Source organism: Ursus arctos, unplaced genomic scaffold (genome assembly GCF_023065955.2).
Source record: "Ursus arctos isolate Adak ecotype North America unplaced genomic scaffold, UrsArc2.0 scaffold_7, whole genome shotgun sequence".
In the NCBI taxonomy this organism is placed as follows: Eukaryota; Metazoa; Chordata; class Mammalia; order Carnivora; family Ursidae; genus Ursus; species Ursus arctos.
Genome location: NW_026623089.1, coordinates 24137204 through 24158916, shown reverse-complemented (window position 1 = coordinate 24158916; position 21713 = coordinate 24137204). Strand labels below are relative to the sequence as shown.

At 36.3% G+C, this 21713-nt stretch overlaps 1 protein-coding gene across 1 annotated transcript in view; it reads right to left on the bottom strand.

Annotated features, from left to right (window-relative positions):
• Positions 1 to 21713, bottom strand: part of CFAP43 (cilia and flagella associated protein 43) — a 104655-nt gene that overhangs the window by 4211 nt on the left and 78731 nt on the right. Inside the window, exons 29-38 of the mRNA XM_026494056.4 lie at positions 18208 to 18315; positions 15663 to 15749; positions 14281 to 14369; positions 12266 to 12479; positions 10994 to 11106; positions 9839 to 9998; positions 4549 to 4713; positions 2596 to 2676; positions 2035 to 2188; positions 1672 to 1846 (exon numbers count right to left, since the gene is read on the bottom strand). Of these exons, the coding sequence (XP_026349841.3) occupies positions 1680 to 1846; positions 2035 to 2188; positions 2596 to 2676; positions 4549 to 4713; positions 9839 to 9998; positions 10994 to 11106; positions 12266 to 12479; positions 14281 to 14369; positions 15663 to 15749; positions 18208 to 18315 (1338 nt within the window). The 3' untranslated portion in view covers positions 1672 to 1679. The remainder of the gene's footprint in view (positions 1 to 1671; positions 1847 to 2034; positions 2189 to 2595; positions 2677 to 4548; positions 4714 to 9838; positions 9999 to 10993; positions 11107 to 12265; positions 12480 to 14280; positions 14370 to 15662; positions 15750 to 18207; positions 18316 to 21713) is intronic.

Sequence of the window (21713 nt, the reverse complement as noted above, 5' to 3'; positions counted from 1 at the left end):
ATTGCCATTAGTTTAGCAGAAGCTGAGAGGAATCAGTACTATGGACAGTATCAAGAGTGGGTTGGGTGGATGACCCATGTGCCCTTTCAAAGCCAGCCCCCCAAACCAGAAGATGTCTCCTGTTAAAAAGCGCTGCTGGTAGAATATAGCTTGCAGACGAGATTTCTGCTAACCTCCACTCTATTCATGCCTCAAAGCAAAAAGCGTGAATTGTCAGAGTCACCCAGGTAGCCACTAAGAAATAGAAATTACATATAGGCTGTTAAGATCTAGGAATCCACGGTAAAATTTGTGGCGTTGACTATTTGCAAATGGGCCTAATAAGGCGACTAATCCTGGTCACCTGGAATTTATATCACCAGAAAAAATGGAGAGAAAAAAAGCCTAGTAGAGCCATGATTGACTCAAACCAACAGGACAGAGAACTTTGACGATCTCATCATAAGTACAAAGTATTTGTACTCTTCACACATTTCACCCTTGGGTTCAGCCTCCCACCCCCACAATCACCTTCTCAGAGATAATTTTGAAGGATCCAAGATGTAGGAAATGTTACCAGTGGGCACTTGTCTGCTGAATCAGTCAAATCAACTACTTGAGGAGTCATTCTGGTACAAAGGAGGGCTACCAAAAATGATGTTGGGCCTATTATTTCTCTTATGTCCCCATCCAGCATTGATCAGTATAAGGGTGATCAATTATGGTACTACCCTGGCAGTCTCAAGAAGATTGTAAATCTCTTACAGATTTTTTTTCTAAATAGAAGTTGTTACGATAATAGCTCTCTTGCTTTACCTACACCTGTGCGCATTGGATATGCTGTTGCAGGTTACACTTAACATTTAATTCACAAATTTCAGAAGAATGAGATGATGACATGTGAAAAGATTGTGGAGATTGTGGTCAATGATCCCAGGATATCATCTTAGAATGCAGCAGTCCACAGGCTACATAAGGGGGAAGAAGTTTTCTGAGCATTTAATCTTCTCATTTAATTATCATCATCTATTACAATGAATATGTAATGTAGAAGACTATGTTATGTTTATGCAGAAAAAATATGTTGTACTTTTCAAATGATTTAAGGCTTGGTAAAAGGAAACAGTTCATTTCGTTCTCATTGCTACAATTGAGAATAATCCTAAATGTTCTGAGAAACTTTTTTCTGATTACAGAAGAAATGCTTGCTGAAGAAAAACTGGGAAATATAGAAAAATATAAAAATCATCCATTAACTCATAAGTTTTCTGGTAATTTTATAAAATTAGAAATGCCAGGAGTGGCTAAGAATTTTTTGTCTTTATGACGAAAATTAAGACTAAATGAGTAAATGAGTAAAATACATCTTGAATATTTTCAGTTCATTCTTGAATGAAAACAATTCATGATATTTTACACATTCATGCAAGACAAATATTTTTATAATGATTAAGGTTAAAATTAAATAATTTGCTATTAAAAATATGCAACTAAGAAGACTCTGTACTTAAATTTCCTGATATGGGAGAAAAAGAAATCATTTTAATAAAATGAAATTATTTTTTAAATGATTGATTGCCTTGTGTTTCCTACCAGCATTTTTTTTTAAATATGCACTTCTATATTGGAAATAGATCAAGGGCACGCAGGTAAAAAAACCACATAATTAACAAACTTGATCTAACCACCTACCAGCATTTTTATATTTGACCAAGAGCAGGAAATGTTCTCATCCTTAATCGTTCAACTTCAGCCTGCAGTATTGAAATCTGTTCAGCTTGTTGTTTTGCAATATTTGTTAACTTTTGTTGTTGCATCATGTTTTCATATCGTTCTTTGGCAATCTTTTCACAAGTCAGTTTAGACCCTACCCCAAAAATGAAGAAGAAAAAAATTAGTTGGATTATTATCTATATTTTCAAATATAGAGATAGCACTCAGAATCAATTAAACATGTGGAAGAAATGCTGGTAGCTTTGTAACTACTAACCAGATTTCAGGAATAGTGATTACTTTTAAAGAAACTTACATTGAGTAAAGAAAAAATATTCTTACCCATTGCATTACAGATGTCTTTTCTCTCTGAGACAGCCACCAACTCTTCTCGTAAATTGCAGCTTAGAGTATAATTTGCTACATCTTTTTGATTGCTGTACCTTCCCAGTTTTTTTAGTAGCTTTTTGCAGTTCTCCACATTCTTTTTGTGGGTCTGAAATTTTCGTTCCCATGACGCCCCACAAAAATAATTTTGAAAAAAAGTATTTTACAAAGACATTATCTTTTAAATTTAAATTCATTATCATCAAGATATCATCTTATCACCATATTCCCAAAGAAAGACTATCAACACTTCTGTTACATAAATCACAACTTAATGTGAAATTGGAAATTCAGGTACACTCAGATATCTCCCAAGGGGTTAATTCTAGTATTAAAAGAAGTTTACCACACTTGTTGCAAAGACACTATTCAGGAGCCTCTAACTAGATCCTGAATGTGAATAATGGACCACAATTTTATTAGGTTCTGTTTGAATTCATGATTTGGAACACTATTACTTTGTTCAAATAATTCACAATTGTTGGGATTATAATGATCAATATCTTTGAGACCTACCTTCTCTAAAACAGCAATGGTTTGCTCCATTATTCCAATCTGAATGGCAATCAGAGTCTCATAGTTTGGTTCATTTAGGTACTTGGAGAAGAAAAAAAACCCCACAAAATATGTAAGAATATTTTTCTCTACTGTTTCAATAGATAACTTTAAAAAACATTCTTAATTTTGAAAGTTACCATTTTCATAAAAGTTATCTAAGATCAATTTGACTTTCATGCCATAATATTTACTTGTATTTAGCTATTGATACACTCACTTGTATATTAATAATTACAAATGCCTACAGTTTATTTTCTCATTCACTTATCCAACTCACCAAATATTTATTAAGTGTCTAATTTGAGTCCTACATTAATAGTGTTCCAGTTAAAGATACTAAGGGAGATACAAAGTTAGATAACATGACTTTAGCTTTCCAAAGAAAGAGCATGTAGATATAATTAATTGCCAGAAAATATGTATAGTGACATGCACATTCAAAGATGGTTTGAGAAAGGATGTGGTTTTTCTGGACTGGGGAAATCCAGAGGCTTTTAGAGGAGGTGTCATCTAAACTAGACTTTGAAAAATAGATTTGGGATGTGAAAAATGTGAGGAACGGTATTTCAGGTTGAAGAACCAGTAATGAGCAAAGGCACAGAGGTAAAATCCTAAAAAATATTAATCAGTTTGTTTTGAGAATACTAATGTATAAGAGGAACAGTGGGAATGAATTTGAAAAGTTAGGCTGAAGGATGCAGATCACCTACCTAAAGATTCCGTAATTCACAGGTAAGAAGTTGCAGTTTAAAATGTTTGAGCAAAGTAGTAATGTTATTAGAGCTGAACAGCAATATTAATCTGACAGCAACATATAGTATAGATTAGATAAGAGAAAGCCCAAAGGTCAAGAGATCTGCTAGGAGATTTTTTTTTTTTAAGTTTATTTATTTTTTTTTTTAGTAATCTCTACAACCCAATATGGGGCTTGAATTTATGAGCCTGAGATCAAGAGTTACATGCTATTCCAACTAAGCCAGCCAGGTGCCCCCAGTTGGATTATTATACAATAGTCTAAATCATGGAAAAGAAAAACTGAGCCAGGCTAATGGCAGTGGGGATAAAGAATGAGGGAATAAGTAGATAAACTAGGCAAGACTTGGAAGACAGGGGAGAGGGGAATCAAAGATGACTACAACTATAAGACTGAGTAAGTGGTTTAAAAGAAAAGAAATAAGCACATTAAAAAGGGTCACTGTTGGGAGGTGGGAATGTGGAAATAGAGCTTGAGGGAGACCAGGAACAGAGAACTTGCATCAGTTTTTTAGAAGTGATCACTGAAGTTAGAAAAATCGAGATCATCAAAGGAGAGCGCATGGAAGGAAACAGAGCAAAAGGCAGGATCATAAGGAATAGCTGTATTTAAGAGTTAGGGGGCGCCTGGGTGGCACATTCAGTTGAACATCTGACTCCTGATTTGAGCTCAGGTCATGATCTCTGGGTTGTGAGATCAAGCCCCAAATGGGGCTCCCCACTCAATGTGGAATCTGCTTGAGATTCTCTCTCCCTCTACCTCTCCCACTTGTGCTCTCTCTCTCTCTCTCAAATAAATAAATCTTAAAAAAAAGGGGGGGGGTTAGAAGCAAAAGAGAGTTCAGTAAAAGAGGCAGAGTGGCCTGACATGTTAAAAGAAAAAGAGCAGAAAACAGGGTTGAAAAAAGCCAGAGGAATGGGCAATTAAGATGGTCAAATGCTACCAACAGTTGAGGGATGGTGATGAATGGGGGACAGACCACTGGATCTGACAATTAGGAAATACTCAGAAGACAAAGAATTTGTAGACACATCGTGAAAAACTACTGGCTTAGAATGTGCTTGATATTACAAAGATGTCTTATTAAATACTGTTTGAATGAATGACTACATTAATGAATGAAATTAAAATTATATAATGGGGCAGGGAGAACTTACCTTTTGACGATCTCTTGAAAAAAACAGCATCTGAATATCCCAAGCCTTCTGATTTAGATCTTCCATTTCCATCTCCATTTTCTTATGTTCCCACTCAATCTGAAATATTCCTTTGTGGACCTCTTTACTTTCCATCATGCTAGCAACTTTCTTTTGTCCTTGAGTCTTGAAAAAAAAAGTACATTTTGATATTCATAGGACTCTACATACAGAATACAGAATATATGAAGTTGAATTTTGTTCTTAGAAAACACTTGGATTACAGAGGTAATTCTATCTTCTTTTTTTAAAAATTATTTTTATTTAATTTTTTTTTGAGAGAGAAAGAGTACATGCATGAGTTGGGGGGTGGAGAGGGAGAGGGAGAGAGAGAATCTTAAGCAGGCTTCATGGCCAGCATGGAGTCCCACACAAAGCTGGATTTCACGACCCTGAGCCAAAATCAAGAATAAGACCCTTAACCAACTGACCACCCAGGCGCCCCTCTATCTTCTTTTTAAAAATATAGCAGATATTAAAAAATTATTGATCACTAAAAAGCTGATAGGTACTAAACAGAAAGGATTATAAAATACATTGGAGTGGCATAGCCAATTTACTTTATATGTCAGTAATTAGGCAGGAACTCCTTTTGCCATCACCAATCTACCAGTCTGCATGTATTTGTATCCCTACTCTCTACCCTGCTCCCTGACGCTATAGACAAAGGAATATAGTTTAATGCAGCTAGGCACAACAGTATCTGGTAGGTAGCTAGTGGAAAAGCAAAAATAATAAAATAAAATAAAATAAAATAAAATAAAATAAAATAAAATAAAATAAAATAAATAAAATTGAGTGGGTTAAATATATTTAAATACCTAGATATTTTGCACTTCACTTCAAATTGCCTACATGAAGTTCAGGAATATTTTCATGAAGTTATTCTCCCAGATTGCTAATAGTGACACTTTTGTCTCTAAAATAAATTTGTATAAGAGTTCCATCAGTTAACATTTTATATCTTTCTTCTTCAAAAACTTAGCTTTTTGAAGTTCATGCCATTATATTATACCATACCACCTGCTACTCTTTTTAAAAATTATTTTCATCTTCTGATCACTGCTTGGCCTCTCAATTCCTTGAGTTACTCACCTTCGACGATCTCTTCTCCATCTCACTCAGACACCCAAATCCCACAATTATACCCTCAATCTTGTTGTATGTAACAGCTCCAAAATCTTAAGTTCAAGCATTTCTCTAGGGTAGTGTTTCTCAAATATTGGAGATATTGCCCTTCCATAGGCAATTAAAATTATGTTTGCAGAAATTTTTGGCTGACACAACTGGAGGGAGGTGCTGTTACTGGCATCTAGAGGGTAGGTGTCTCACACTAACAACAAAATATGAAGGAGAATTTAAGATACTCTGAGAAAATAAAGCTGATGGAATTCCTCATCAGTAGACCTGCTGTACCAGAAATGCTAAAGAGAGTCCTTCAACCTGAAATTAAAAGGCACTAAACAGTACCTCAAAGTCGTAAGAAGGAATTAAAAAAAAAAAAACTAAATTAAAAATGCAACTACATAGGTAGATATAAAAGTCAGCATTATTGTATTCTTTGTTTGTAAGTACTCTTTTTTCCTCTATGATATAAAAGAAAAATGCACCAAACAGTAATTATAAATCTATGTTGATGGACACATAATGCATAAAGATGTAATTTGTGACAATAACAACAGAAAAGGGTAGGGGCAGAATTGTACTGGAGTAGAGTTTTATATACTAGTGAAACTAATTTGGTGCTAATTTGAATTAGTTTGTTATAAAACTAAGATGCCAATTGTAATGCCCATGGTAACCACTAAGAACACAACTAAAATGTATATAGAAAAGTAAAAGGCAAAGGGATCAAAGTGGTAGTCTGCAAAAAAAATCAACTATATACAAAGTAAGACAATAATGGAGGGATTGAGGAACCAGAAAATATGATAGAAAACAAGTAACAAAATAGTAAAGTCTTTTTTTTTTTACTAGCAATTACTTTATATGTAAATGGATTAAACTCTACAATTAAAAGGCAGAGATAGGCATGATGGATTAAAAAAATTCCAGTGATATTCTGTCTAGAAGAGATTCACTTTAAGATTCAGTGAAACAAATAGCTTGAAAGTGAAAGGATAGGAAGATATCATCTGTGCAAATTGTAGTCAAAAGACAGCTGGGGTGGCTATACTAATATCACACAAGCACATTATTTGCTGATAAGAAGCCAACCCTTCAAGAAGATACAGCAATTACAAACATATATGCACTAAAAACAGAGCCCCCAAATATATGAAGCAAAACCCAAGAGAATTGAAGGAGAAATAGTTCCATAACAGTAATTGGAGATTTCACTACCCCACTTTCAATAATGAATAGAACAAGTATACAGAAGATCAATAAGGAAATAGAGGATTTGAACAACACTATAAACTAATTAGACCTAAGAGACATATACAGAACACACCACTCAATAATAGCAGAATACACATTCTTTGCAATTGCAAATGGAACATTCTCAAGTATAGACCATATGTTAGGCCATAAAATGAATCCTAATACATTTTAGAAAATTGAAATAATAAAAAACATCTGTTCTGACCACAAGGTAATGAAACTAGAAATCAATAACAGAGGAAAAGTGGAATATTCACAACTAGGTAGAAATTAAAAGACACATTTTTAAATAATAGGTCAAAGAAGAAATCACAAAAGATACTAGAAAATACTTTGAAATGAATGAAAGTGAAAACGTAACATACCAAAACTTTTGAGATGCATCAAAACCAGTATTCAGAGGGAAACTTATAGCTATAAGCACCTATGTTAAAAAAAGGAGAATGATCTCAAGTCAATAATCTAACATTATTAAACCTTATAGGATTATCAAAAGAAGACCAAACTTAACCCAAAGCTATAAAAGAAGGAAATAGGAAGGTCAAAACAGAGATAAATGAAATAGAAAATAGGAGAGAATAAATGAAACCAAAATCTTTGAAATCAAAATTGGCAAACCTTTAGCTGGAATAAGAAAAAGGAGAAAAGACTCAATTTGCTAAAATCAGAAATAAAATCAAGGATATTACTACTAACCTTACAGAATTTAATAACATTATAAGAGAATACCATGAACAACTGTATGCCAACAAATTAGATAAACCTAGATGAAATAGGAAAAAATTCTAGAAACACACACACTACAAAAACTGACTCAAAGAGTAACAGGAAATCTAAATAAACCTATCCTAACTAAAGACCGAGTCAGAATAAAAAACCTCCCAACAAAATAAAAAGCCCAAGACCACAATGCTTCATTGGTGAATTCTACCAAATATTTAAAGAAGAATTAATACCAATCCTTCTCAAACTCCTTAAAAAAATAGAAGAGGAGGGAATACTTCCAAACTCATTCTTCAAGACCAGAATTACCCTGATACCGAAGCCAGACAAGGACACTACAAGAAAAGAAAATTATAGGCCCACGTCCCAGATGAAAATAGATGCATAAGTCCTCAATAAAATATTAGCAAACCAAATTTGACAGTACATTAAAAGGATTGTATACACATACACACACTCCTAGGCATATGTTCAAACTGCTGAAAACCAAGATAAAGAGAAAAGCCCAGGGGCGCCTGGGTGGCACAGCGGTTGGGCATCTGCCTTCGGCTCAGGGCGTGATCCCGGCATTATGGGATCGAGCCCCACATCAGGCTCCTCCGCTATGAGCCTGCTTCTTCCTCTCCCACTCCCCCTGCTTGTGTTCCCTCTCTAGCTGGCTGTCTCTATCCTGTCGAATAAATGAATAAAATCTTAAAAAAAAAAAAAAAAAGAGAAAAGCCCAAAGGCAGACATATTATATGAAAAGGAACAAGATTTAGAAAAATATATAGTAGACATCTTGTCAGAAACTCTGTAAGTCAGAAGAAAATGAACCCCTTTAAAGTGAAAAGGATGAAGAAAAGAGAGAAAAAACCTGCCAATCCAGGGAACCTAGCAAACTATCAACAATAAAGGTGAATCAAAGACAATTTCAGACAAAGAAAAACTTAGAAAATTCAATACAGGCAAACTTGCAATTCAGTTAAAAGAAGTTCTTTAAGCAGGGGTGCCTGGGTGGCACAGCGGTTAAGCAGCTGCCTTCGGCTCAGGGCGTGAACCCGGTGTTATGGGGTTGAGCCCCACATCAGGCTCCTCTGCTATAAGCCTGCTTCTTCCTCTCCCACTCCCCCTGCCTGTGTTCCCTCTCTCGCTGGCTGTCTCTATCTCTGTCGAATAAATAAACAAAAATCTTAAAAAAAAAAAAAAGTTCTTTAAACAGAAGATATATAAGACAGACACTTTAATCCACACAAAGATCTCTTGAAATAGGGGAAATGAAAGGAAATAGAAAATGCTTTCTTCTTATTTTTCATCAATCTAAAAGATAATTATCTAAAGCAAAAATGATGGCAGTGTTTTGTGGGTTTAGAGCATTTGTAAAAGTAAAATGTATGGCAACATTAGCACATAATTCTCAAATAGTACAAAATCCCCAAATATTTGGAAATTAAATAACACTTCTAAATAGCCCATGAGTCAAAAAGGAAGTTACATGGGAAATTAGAAAATATTTTAAATGGAAAGAAAATGAAAACACAAAATATCAAAATTTGCATAATACAGCTAAAATCATGCTTAGAAATTTATAACATTCAATGCTTATACTAGAAAATAAGGTCTGAAATCAGTGATCTAATCTTACTTAAAATTATCATTAGGTGAGTAGATTGAGCTTAACAGAATGATGGCATATTAGAATGAACATTTAACTTTGTAGTCCTGAACTTTTTTTTTTTTTTAAGATTTTATTTATTTATTCGACAGAGATAGAGACAGCCAGCGAGAGAGGGAACACAAGCAGGGGGAGTGGGAGAGGAAGAAGCAGGCTCATAGAGGAAGAGCCTGACGTGGGGCTCGATCCCAGAACTCCGGGATCACGCCCTGAGCCGAAGGCAGATGCTTAACCGCTGTGCCACCCAGGCGCCCCAGTAGTCCTGAACTTCTTAAACCTTAGAATCATCTGGGAGGCTTTTAAAAAATACCATGCCTCTGGGTGGGGCCTGGACACACGGTAAAGTTCTTCAGGTGATTCTAATGTACGGCCAGAGTTAGGAACCACTGATTTAACCGAATGAAAATGATTTATCATGGAAATGGGAGAATAATGAACAAATTTGGTACAGCAGGTTATATGTCGGCTTTCTTCTTAAAAAATGAAAATTACCCGAATCACAGAATTCAAGTCTTCAATTATGCTCTTGTTGATGAGAATTGCATCAGGATACTCCAGCAATAACTGAAAATTTTCCAGTTCCACTTGTCCTTGTTTAAGGAGAATTTGGATTGTCAAATTCAACTGGAATCTCACTTTCTCTTCCTGCAATCTACATTGAGAAGACTTCAAAGTAAGTAGTTGAAATATACTTATATTTCAAATTTCATCTATTATCTGAGAACATAAAATTCAAACTTAATTTTCAACTTGAATTTCAAACTTAAGCTGAAGGAAAACCTGCTGGAGATTAACGCAAAACATCTTTTCCTGATGATAAGCTTTCTTGGAGGACTCTAAGATACCTCCTCTTGTTGATATAGAATTACACTTGGGCTCCTCAAAGAATGGCATGGACAGAAATGCATTCACAAAGTTTTACTTTATGATTAAGAAAAGATTAATATAAAGGTTGTAAGTGGAAAAAAATTGAGATGCTACCAGATAACACATCTATTAAAGTTCTGACTATGTATTGACTTCTGATATTTTATTAACAATGTTTAATCTGTATGCTACTTCTACCTCTTTCTGGCTAAGTCCCGTTCCTCCTCAGAGCCTAGATCTGAGGATGATGTATAGTGATGAATTTGGGACACCAGAGAAGCATTTATCAAAGTGGCTGCAAAATAAGGAAAAAGCGAAGCAAGGACTTAGAACAGCATCCCAATCACTCAGCAAAATACAAGCTCTCTTAAAGAAAAAGATATTAGCTGGCTAGTTGTCTACATGGGAATTTCTTGGATATCTGCCTAATTTTCCAGAGTTTGCTTGTATGGCTTTGAGCCCAAAAGTGCTGACTAGCAGAAACAAATTCTTTGTATTATATTAATGTGGAAGGAGCAGGTTAAAAAATAGTAAGGTTTTCCCACAACTTACCTATTTCTAATAAGAGCAATGGAACCTATAAGTAAGTTCCATTCTGAAGTAAGGTCTTTTGTAACAAAATGCACTTTCTCAAAAAGAATTTTTAAAGCCCAGCAAGAGACCAGTCTGTGCTGGCCAAAAACCAGCGAGCAGGCTTCCCCCCCCCCGCCCCATGACAACACAATGCAACAGCCCCAGCTTAGACTCTGTAAATGAACATGAATGAAAAGTTCAAATTACACCATGAGTTCATGGGACACTTTTTCAATTTCCTGCTGCAACTTCTCATCATCTTCTGTTCTCCTCCGGAGGAAAGCCATCATTTCCATTAAGCCAGCCGCTTTCTGCTTTACCTGAAGGAACCAAACCACAAACACCTTAGAGCATATGGGGCTTTAGAAATAAAAGCAAACTAATTTTAAAGAACTTTAGAAAACATAGATGTTTTAACTTAGTTACAAAGCCTTAATAAGCCCATTTTTCTAGAAGATTAATAAAAATTTAAAGCCTTCCCATTATGTAATATAAGATACCTAAAATGTACATGGCACATTACATGAATATTTTGAAAAATATTAAATTTGCTTCTCACTAAAAAATCAAATATGCAAGAAACTATAATTTTCCTTATATCTTATATTAAAATTTGTTCTCATCATCTCAGATAAAATGATAAAATCATAGATTCCTCAGCAAAAATATGCCAGTCTGATATTTGTGGTGCTGAACTTGGGGAATTTCGGGGAGGGGAGGCAGAAGGTGGTCAAGAAACAGCATAAGGAATGAATTTTTTCCCAATTAATACATTCTCAAATTGTTACCTTTGCCACATTAAAAAAATATTCTAGCAAATATAAAGTAGGTTCTAGTGAAATGTAATTCTAATCTATGCAAAAAGGGATGAGGACAACTCAACACCATGGCAGAGAGAAAGGAAGTTGTGTCTACGACAGTGCTGCCCAAGAGAAATACAATGTGAGCCATAAATGCAAGCCACATATTTAATTTTCAATTTTGCAGGAGCCACATTATAAAAAGTGAAATGAAACAGGTGAAATTAACTTCACTAATATATTTTATTTAATACAATAAATATATCCCAAACATCATTTCAACTGTAATGAATATAAAAAAAATATTGAGAGATTTTCCATTCCTTTTTCATACTAAGACTGCTAATTCTATGTATACTTTCTACTTACAACATGTCACAATCAGGACTGGCCACATTATTTCAAGTAAACAATAACCACATGTAGCTAGGGGCCACCATTTTGGACAGCGTGGGCCTACAAGTATAGACTTACACTTAGCTCTCCATATCACTAAGGTTAATATCTTATCTCATCATTATTATTATTACTAACATTAATAACTACTACCTTAGCAGGAAAACCTAAATAATTAACATTTCTGGAAGCATTGATCACTATAAACTATATATTTGATATTAGTACACTAAGTAAAATGAAATTGAATTGAAATGGAATAAAATAAAATGTCATTATATACTTTCTGTTCATTTTCCACTTTCGCTCGTCTGGTTATGCAGAAATGATCCCAGACCGAGGGGTCCAAGCCTTCTGGCATGTTATTAATATTGTCCAAGTCATCCATGGCTTTCATTAACTGGACAAAGGCATCCTTATGCAATTTCCCAGATTCTGGTCGTTCTCCAAAAGGCACAATACTGGCCGCATCTGAGTGCGTTTTCTGTTTGTGAATCCTGGTATTACCAATAAAAACCCATCAACCTTTCACATCCTCACACACGAGAAATCAATGTTAAATTATACAACCCTTAGCATCAGTATGACATCGCATGACACTTTCTTTTGGCAAGAGAGGCTTGTGGGTGGATTATTCCAAAGAGAAAAGCACCCACTTTGACCTTCTTCCATTCTCTTTGGATGCCCAGGCATGACCTTGGCTGGACTACTGATGTTCCTGACTGTTGTCAGCACCGGCAGCTTTACCTGCACTAAAGAAGTCTCCCTTCTGTGTATTTTAAGCAGGCAAGTAAATGCCCAAGAGGAGTGTGGATATTCCCTGGTTATGTCCCACATATCCTCTGCTGGTATCCTTTTTGCAGATGAGTAGCCTGGAATATTTCTGATATAAACTGAACTGGAAAAGCACTTTTTAAAAAATCTACATTAATGGATTAGTTTTGTTTCCCTGGGCTGTGGCTGGGAAGGGAAGAAAGGTACAAAGATTTGTACCAGACACTCACTATCTAGATGCTTTACAATATGCTGTGAAGTTACTGTTGTTATCCTCTTTCTCTAGATGAAAAACGTCTGAGAGAAGCTATTGGTCCAAGACCACAGGTCTGACAGATGGTAGAGTTAGGATTTAAAGCTAATTCTGTTTGACAATAAAGCTTATGCTCTTTCCACTGCTGCCTCCCAATATGTGGGAAGAGTTGCTTCTTTCTTCACAGGACTTATTATGACTCACTCCTTTAAAAATAGGGAAACCAAGATATGAGGTATGTTCTAGGTTGAATTTCCTGGGTTGTGTGTAAACTGTTAAAAGTGAGACAATGAGTCTGCATCTCAGACAAATATGAGCCTATACCTTTGTAACAAATTCCATGATTTCTAGCTTACCTTTGATTGAAAATTTTGGAAATCTGAGTTTGTAAAAATTTGGAAATCTGTGAAATGAATTCTAATGGTACTCTCAGTATAAAACCCCGATTATTTTAGAACCCTTTTTGATAATGGTTATTTTCAATCATTTATACTGGCATTTTCCAAACTTTATCTTGAACACAATCACATGAGATGCTCTCAGTGGCCAAATAAGTTTGGAAAATACTGCTTACTCTATTTTTGTTTGTTTTTTTAGAGAGAGCATGCACGTGCACATGAGTGGGGGAGGGGCAGAGGGAGAGGTAGAGAGAGAGAATCTTAAGCAGGCTCCATGCTCAGCACTGAGCCTGACTTGGGGCTTGACCACACAACCCTGAGATCATGACCTGGGCCGAAATCAAGAGTCGGACGCTTAACCATCTGAGCCGCCCAGGCGCCCCTCTATTTTTTGTACTTGGATACACAAAGGCCAAAAACAAATTCTGAGACGTTCTTCAGTAAACTGTTTAACTTTTTCTTTTAACCCAGTATTTTCCCAAACATATTTTGTCCTGGAAGCCTTTCATGTGTAATTCCAATTCATACAACAAGGGCCTCACATTTGCTATAACACATCTTGGGAAAATTGTAGATCTGTATACCATCAATATCTTAAGAGCAACTATTTTCATAGGACTATGATAGCACAATGCTTACCTTGATACTTAACTTTCTGAATAATGAAATCATTTTTCTTCATTGCTTACCTTAAGATGTAAGAATAATCTAAAAAGCCCGAGTTATGATAAAGACACTTGAACATTTTCACATAAAAGATGTTACACTGAATATTTCTATCTAGTTGGGATTGAAAAAGCCAAAATCTAACAACACTCCTCTTCATTTACAAACTTTTTTCCTCAGAAAAATGATAGCAAAGGAGAAACAAACCTTGGTCGGCGTTTAAAAAGTTTGTAGAGTATATCCACCTGATGACTGGGAATTTCAGAAAATTCTTTTTTAAAGCTGCGATCCAGAACCTAAGGACAGAGATATCATGGCTTGGATTGCAACTTTTTTCAGTAGCCCTTTCTTTGTTGACAATACTTTTTAAAATATAGGGTTGAATCACTTTGATTTTAAAAATCCATGAAAATTTGGTTTATAAAGTAGACTTATTTGAGGGTGACACTTGCTATGCAAGGATTTCTCAAAGATTTATTTTGAATAGGAAGTACCTCTGTGAATTACAAATATTATTTCATATAAGGTTCTAGAAATCATTCAGAACTAAAATTTTCACAAAATAATATTTACGAGTAAAATATTCAAGGTATTCTATTCTATTCTTTATGTTTTTCTATCCTATTCTTTTCCATTATAAAACTACTGATCATACATATGATCCAGTAATTCCACTACTGGGTATTTACCCAAAGAATATGAAAACACTAATTCAAAAAGATATAGGCACACCTATGTTTACTGTGGTATTATTTACAATAGCCAAATTTTGGAAGCAACACAAGTACCCATCGATAGATGGATAAACACACACACACACGTACACATATATGATATATATATATGATACATATATGATATATATATATATATATCATATATGTATGATGGAATATTACTTCGCCATAAAAAGAATGAAATCTTGTCATTTCCAACAACATGGATGGACCTTGAGGGTATAATGCTAAGTGAAGTAGGTCAGTCAGAGAAAGACAAATACCACATGAATTCACTTATAAATGGAATCTAAGAAACAAAACTAATGAACGAAGAAAAAAAGAGATACACAAAAAACCATACTCTTAAATACAGATGATTACCACAGGGGAGGTGAGAGGGGGTATTATGTGAAATAGGTGATGGGATTAAGAATACACTTATCATGATCTATACATAATGTATAGAACTGAGTAATATATAAAATTGTTGAATCATTATATTGTACATCTGAAACTAATATAATACTATACATTAATTATGCCGGAATTAAATTTAAAAAAATTCTGGTCATAGCCTACTAAATTGATTTCATGACCAACTAGTGCGGACTGCAACTTAAAGTTTGAGAAGCCCTAAAGTCTAGGTGATATCTCTCTTTTTCTGTACAAGAAATTTAAACCAGAGAAGTTACAAAAATTTATTTTACACAGTGATTATCAGAAATATACAATGGCTCAGAATTCACTGATAACTGAGGATTGTAGCAGGAGAAAATCTATGAGGAAATTAAATTACATCCCTTTTAATCTCCCCCAAACCTAAGCAGCAACTCTACTGCATTGATGAGTGGGTAAGACAATGGCTCTCACTTTGTCTTCTGCCAATAAGTTGTCATAGTGTTCCTTGTACACATCAAGGTCTTCTCTGGCTTTCTGGATGGCCTCTGAAGTCTGGTTCTATAATAACATCAAGAATAGGCAATTGGAACTGAGTGTTTCAGGATAAACAAAAATATTAGGGATACTAAAAATAAGAAATTTCCTAGTACAAGATAAATGTGTCAGTGAAATATCCATTATAGATAACATTTATAGCAGAAAGGAAATCAATTGGAGACTTTCAAAGGAAAAACATCTAATCACCTCTTTCTAAGTATACCCAGCTATGTGAGTGTGTAAGTGACTGTGGAGCAGGAAAGTATGATGATGAAATTGCACAGGCTTGGAATTCACATGGGCTTGGCTTCTGAGAGACTGAATATAAAAACAGACAATGGCCAGACCATATATACAAATAGAACTCTGACCCACAGCCCCTATAATAACTAGCCAGGAAACTAAACCATATCCTCAGCAGTGATCAGTCCCATACTTTCAGGATTTGATCAGTAACTTTCAGCTTTCCTAATTTTTGCCATTTCCAGTTTAAGACCAAACAGAGAAAGCCAAATATGCTCCCCAAATTGATCACGTAAGTTGCCTGTCTTCTAATTAACTTGTCCCTGGCTTCCCAATGCCAACAACAACAACTACTTCTTCTTCTTCTTCTTTCTTCTTCTTTCCTTCTTCTTCCTCTTCCTCCCCCTCCCCCTGCCCCTCCTCCTCCTTCTTTCTTCTTCTTCCTTCTTCTTCTCCTTCTCCTTCTCCCCCTCCCCCTCCTTCTCCTTCTTCTTCTTCTCCTTCTTCTTCTCCTTCTTCTTCTTTCTCCTTCTTCTTCTTCCTTCTTCTTCTTCTTCTTCTTCTCCTTCTCCTTTTTCCTCTTCCTCCTCTTCCTCTTCTCCTTATCCTTCTCCTCCTTCTTCTCCTTCTTTTTTTAAAGATTTTATTTATTTGAGAGAGAGAGAGAGGAAGCGAGCATGAACAGGGCAAGGGAAGCAGGGGGAGAGGGAGAACCAGACTCCCCGCTGAGCAGGGAGCACCATGGGGCTTGATCCCAGGATCCCAGGATCCCAACCTGAGCCAAAGGCAGACGCTTAACTGACTGAGCCACCCACGTGCGCCCCCCACCCCATGCCAACAACTTTTAATCAGGGTGCTCCTGAAGCCCTCTCTCCTTTCCATTATAAAGCTTTCCCATCCCCCTGCCTGCCTTTGAGTGTCCACCAAATACAACCGATGGTGGCTGATCTCTTACTATATCAAGTTCTGAATAAATAGTCTGCTTATTCCCGTTTGGATGGTCTTCATTTATTTTCACATTTCCAATTCCTGCTGTTTTACTTTCTAATGGGTGACTTGTGGGATGCCTGGGTGGCTCAACTGATTAAGCGTCTGCCTTTGGCTCAGGTCATGATCCCAGGGTCCTGGGATTGAGTCCTGCATCAGGTGCCTTGCTCAGCAGGGAGCCTGCTTCTCCCTCTGCCTGCTGCTCCCCCTGCTTGCATGTGCTCTCTCTCTCTCACAAATAAATAAATAAAATCTCTAATGGGTGACTTAGGCATGTTACCAGTCTCTCCAAGATGTTCTCCTCACCTGTGAAAGAAATTCAGTACCTTGCAGGGGTGTTATTAGTAGGGCTGCATTCAGAAGGTGCTTTGCATATGCTATTTAATGGACTTTTAGCAAAAACTAAGTACATATGCCATATATATGATACTTTAAATCATTCATTCATAAATTATCTTTATTAATATTACTAATAAAAGCTGACATTTTTTGAAAATTATGTGACAAGCATTTTGCATTCATTGTGTCTTTAATGAAACATATCTATTCATGCTCTTTATTAGAGTTTTCCAGAATATGACAGTTTTTCATTCTATAAGCTAACATGTTACATGTTTCGTAAAACTTAGGGTTCCAAATGATCCAGAGAGAATATTCCCAGGGAAGAGTTTGCAAGTAGCTTAAAAGGTTATATGTCCTGTCCAAGGTCCCACAGTGTCACAACCAGTCAGTGGTTAAAAGCGGGTGCTTTCAACCATGTCTCGTTTTATAAACCATATGTCATATGAAAGTCACATGGTTCCTTTGACTAAATGATTACAGATGCAGAATCCCATAACTTCATTAACAGATAAGAGCGGGCACTTTCACCTGACCCTGGAGCCAAGTCCCTGGCAGGGAGCCAAGGAACACACACAGCTGAGAGGAATGTGAAAGAAAGGGTCTAGTGTGTGAGCTCTTGTTTTTTGTTTTGTTTTGTTTTGTTTTTTCTAAATAGATTTTATTTATTTATATGAGAGAGAGAGAGAGACAGCACGAGCAGGGGGAGGAGCAAAGGGAGAGGGACAAGCAGACTCTGCTGAGCGCAGAGCCCGAAGCAAGGCTCGATCCCAGGACCCCAAGATCATGACCTGAACCGAAGGCAGATGCTTAACCCATTGAGCCACCCAGACGCCCCTGAGAGCTTATTAGACAAGGAGCATGACTGTCAGAAAATGCTTGTACTCAAGATATCAGATACTATCCTTACTTTCTCCTCCTGCTTCCTTGTAAGGTAGTTGTTCAGGAATGCTTCTCTGGAGCTTATTTCTTCATCCAACAGTAAAGAAAATACAAGATTATTTATTTTCAATTCCTCCTGTAGAAATATTTAAAAAGGTAGGGAAAATGATCACTACATCTATTTGAGAAACGATTTTCTACTGAGGGTCATAGACTTGACACTCATCAAGCCGGCTTATGACATACAAATAAGAGAAATTCTTTTTAAGAAAAAGGGAATATAGATTGTGGCACTAAATACTCAGTTATTTTAACTTTTCATCTTTTCATTGTAAGAGAAAACACATATAGAGAAAAATACTAAGACAATGTATAGTTTAATGAATTATTATAAAGGTAAAACACACTTGCAATCACCACACCGTTCAGGAAATAGAACTTTCACATCCCAGGAGCCCCTTGCATGTGTCCCCTTCACAGTCTCAACACTGGTAATAATTACTTTCCTGACATTCATAGTAATCACTCTCTTGTGTTTCTTTACGGTTTTTATCACCCAGGTATATCTCTCTAGGCACTATAGCATCGCCTGGCCATTTCAAAAATTGTCACATTTTAAAAATCTCTTATAATCCAGTTTCCCTTCCACCCCTTTCCTTTCTTCACGTTTTCTGTAGTTTCACCTCGCCTGGGCTTTGCTCTCTGCAACTTCCAGTGACTTCACGACATGAAGGATGCTGATGAACTCACTGGAAGTTGATGTCACATACTTCCTGAAAACTGGCAGCTGATCAGAGGCCTGCTCAGACACATGTTTGATCCTTTTGGCAATACCTTAGGTGATACTACGTTCTTTGATCAGGACACATATAGCATTAGGGTGTCCGCCTTTTTGTGATGTTAGTAACTGTAGACACTCAATGCCCAGGCCCATTAATCTATGGAGAGTTGCAAGACGGTGATATTCTCTTTGTATGGTTCCCTTTTCACTTATAAATTAAAATTGTTTCATAAATAAACAGATGCTTCTCCTTATCTGCAGTGTAGTAACCTAGTGGTATAGTTCATCTAGGAAGGTACAATCAATACTTGATGCTTTCTCTTTATCAGTTTTTACATAATGAATTGGTTGTTATCCTTTGAAGGTGAATGATAGGCATTTTTCTTTTTAAAATATCACAAATTCACAAATTAAACAACTTTGGTGGGTTTCAGTTAATTGCAATGATTATCACTGTTGAATCTTCAACTATTCCCTTTAGGGGAGCTTTTAAAATTGGCTCCTGAGTCCTTTGGATATTACCTGGTAGTCTTTGACAGTTTCCTCATTATCTTGTATAAAAAGATGTTCTCATTCACCAAAACAAAAACAGCATTTTATAAACCATGGATAAGCCCGTGTTTTCAGCAAGTTAAGAAATAAATCACTTAAAGTTAAACTGAAGTTTTTCCTGAAGCCTTAATCTTTCAAATTTTGTAATTAATTGGACAATTTAAATATAAACAGTTTAAAGTGGACAATTTAGGGGGCGCCTGGGTGGCACAGCGGTTAAGCGTCTGCCTTCAGCTCAGGGCGTCATCCCGGTGTTACGGGATCAAGCCCCACATCAGGCTCTTCTGCTATGAGCCTGCTTCTTCCTCTCCCACTCCCCCTGCTTGTGTTCCCTCTTTCGCTGGCTGTCTCTATCTCTGTCAAATAAATAAATAAAATCTTTAAAAAAAAAAAAAAAAGTGGACAATTTAAAAGCAGCCATATCAGAATCTATATCTGTATCTACAGTCATATAAATGCAAGTGTGTTTGCAAGATCCCTGAAAGGAAAATTTTATCACCACCAACGACCTCCCCACCCAAATGACAAAACTAGACAAGTCCTGGTGTGTTTTAATTAGGTAAACAAAACTTAGTTAAATGGACATTAAAGGTTCCTTCTAGTGAACCATTCCTTTTCAAGAAGTTGAAATCTCTGTGCTGTATTGACTAAAAGGTCGTGATTCATGGAATGTCTTAAGACTTCGTTCATGGAAACCTAATCATAAGCAGATGGTTAGATATGTTGGCAATTTAGCACCTGCTGGAATAAATGGGTGGACAGACTCCTGTAATCCAAATTCTTAACCTGCATGTTTTTTCGTTACCCCAACTCATTCCTGACATGTAGGCTCAATCTTCTCAGTATTTGAGTTACTGGTTCAGCAGAAATCAGGAAAAACAACTTTGTAGTCAAAATGTTACCCAACTGTATATTGTTTACTTTATTGTAAATACTGGCAAACAGTGGTCAATAAATAGTTTTATATTCCTTAAAAAAAAAAAAGATGTTCTGAGCTTATCTTTTTAAAATAACAGCTTTATTAAGATGTATTTCATACAATTCATCCATTTCATACAAGTCAAGGTTCATCCATGCTGTACCATGTATTAATGGTACTGTTTATTGCCAAATAATATTCCATTATATGGATAAACCATATTTTATTTATTTCTATGTAGTTGTTGGACATTCGGATTGTTTCTACTTTCTGGGCATTATGACTAATGCGGCTCTCATGACTAGTGCTGGGGCATTTAATTCCCAATGTCCCCCCACCCATCTACCATATACACACTCCCTCCCTGTGGGGCCAGTGGTTATGTTCAGTCTATAGCCAAGACTCCCAAGGAGCAGCCTCTCTCTCAAGGCTACAGGTCTTGCTGGGTCCTGGTAGCAGCTCCCTTCCTTTGCCTCTTTAGCTCTAGAGATGTTACTGTCTTCTTGCTATTTCTAATCTTAGTTTTTCACCATTCCTTGCTGTTTCCCCTTAACCCTGACCATACCTCAGTAAAGAGTGTTTACATTAAACCATCTTAAATGTAACTCTTTCAGTGTACCATTCCTGTTGGGACCCTGAGGATAGAGACAACCTCCTGGGGGTTCCCTTATCTTCTCTCATCTTTTTTGGCTGACCCCCTTGCTTTGGGAGACACATACAAATTTTTGAGATCTTGTATTTCTCAAAACATCATTATTCTCCTCTTATACTCAATTGGTAGTTTGACCACGTATAGAAATCAATGCTAGGAATCGTTTTCCCTCAGAATTTAAGACTTCACTCCTTGGTCTTCATGCTTCTAGTTACTATACACTTCTTTTATATTCTTACTGCTGAATCAAATTAACCCAGATTTTTCATCAGATCTTTTGGGGCAGGTGGATTATTCATTCATTTAACACGTAGTATGAGCCCAGCCCCTTGCTAGTTGCTGGAGATACAGGGATGAATAAGTTCATGGAACTTATAGTTTTGGGAGCATTAAAAAGTAATCTCATATAAATTAAAATTCAGTTGCATTAAGTTTTAGAAAGTAAAAGAACAGAGCATATACTCGGAGGCTCTAGCCGAGTCTGAGGAACTGGCTTGTAAGCTGGGACTGACAGCTGAGTAGATATGGGCCAGGAGGCAGAGCTGGGAGGAAGGGGCACTGAGGTGAGCTCAAGGCACCGGAGATGGAAGCACGGCAGTGAGGGGGAGGGTGGCAGAGGTGAGGTTGGAG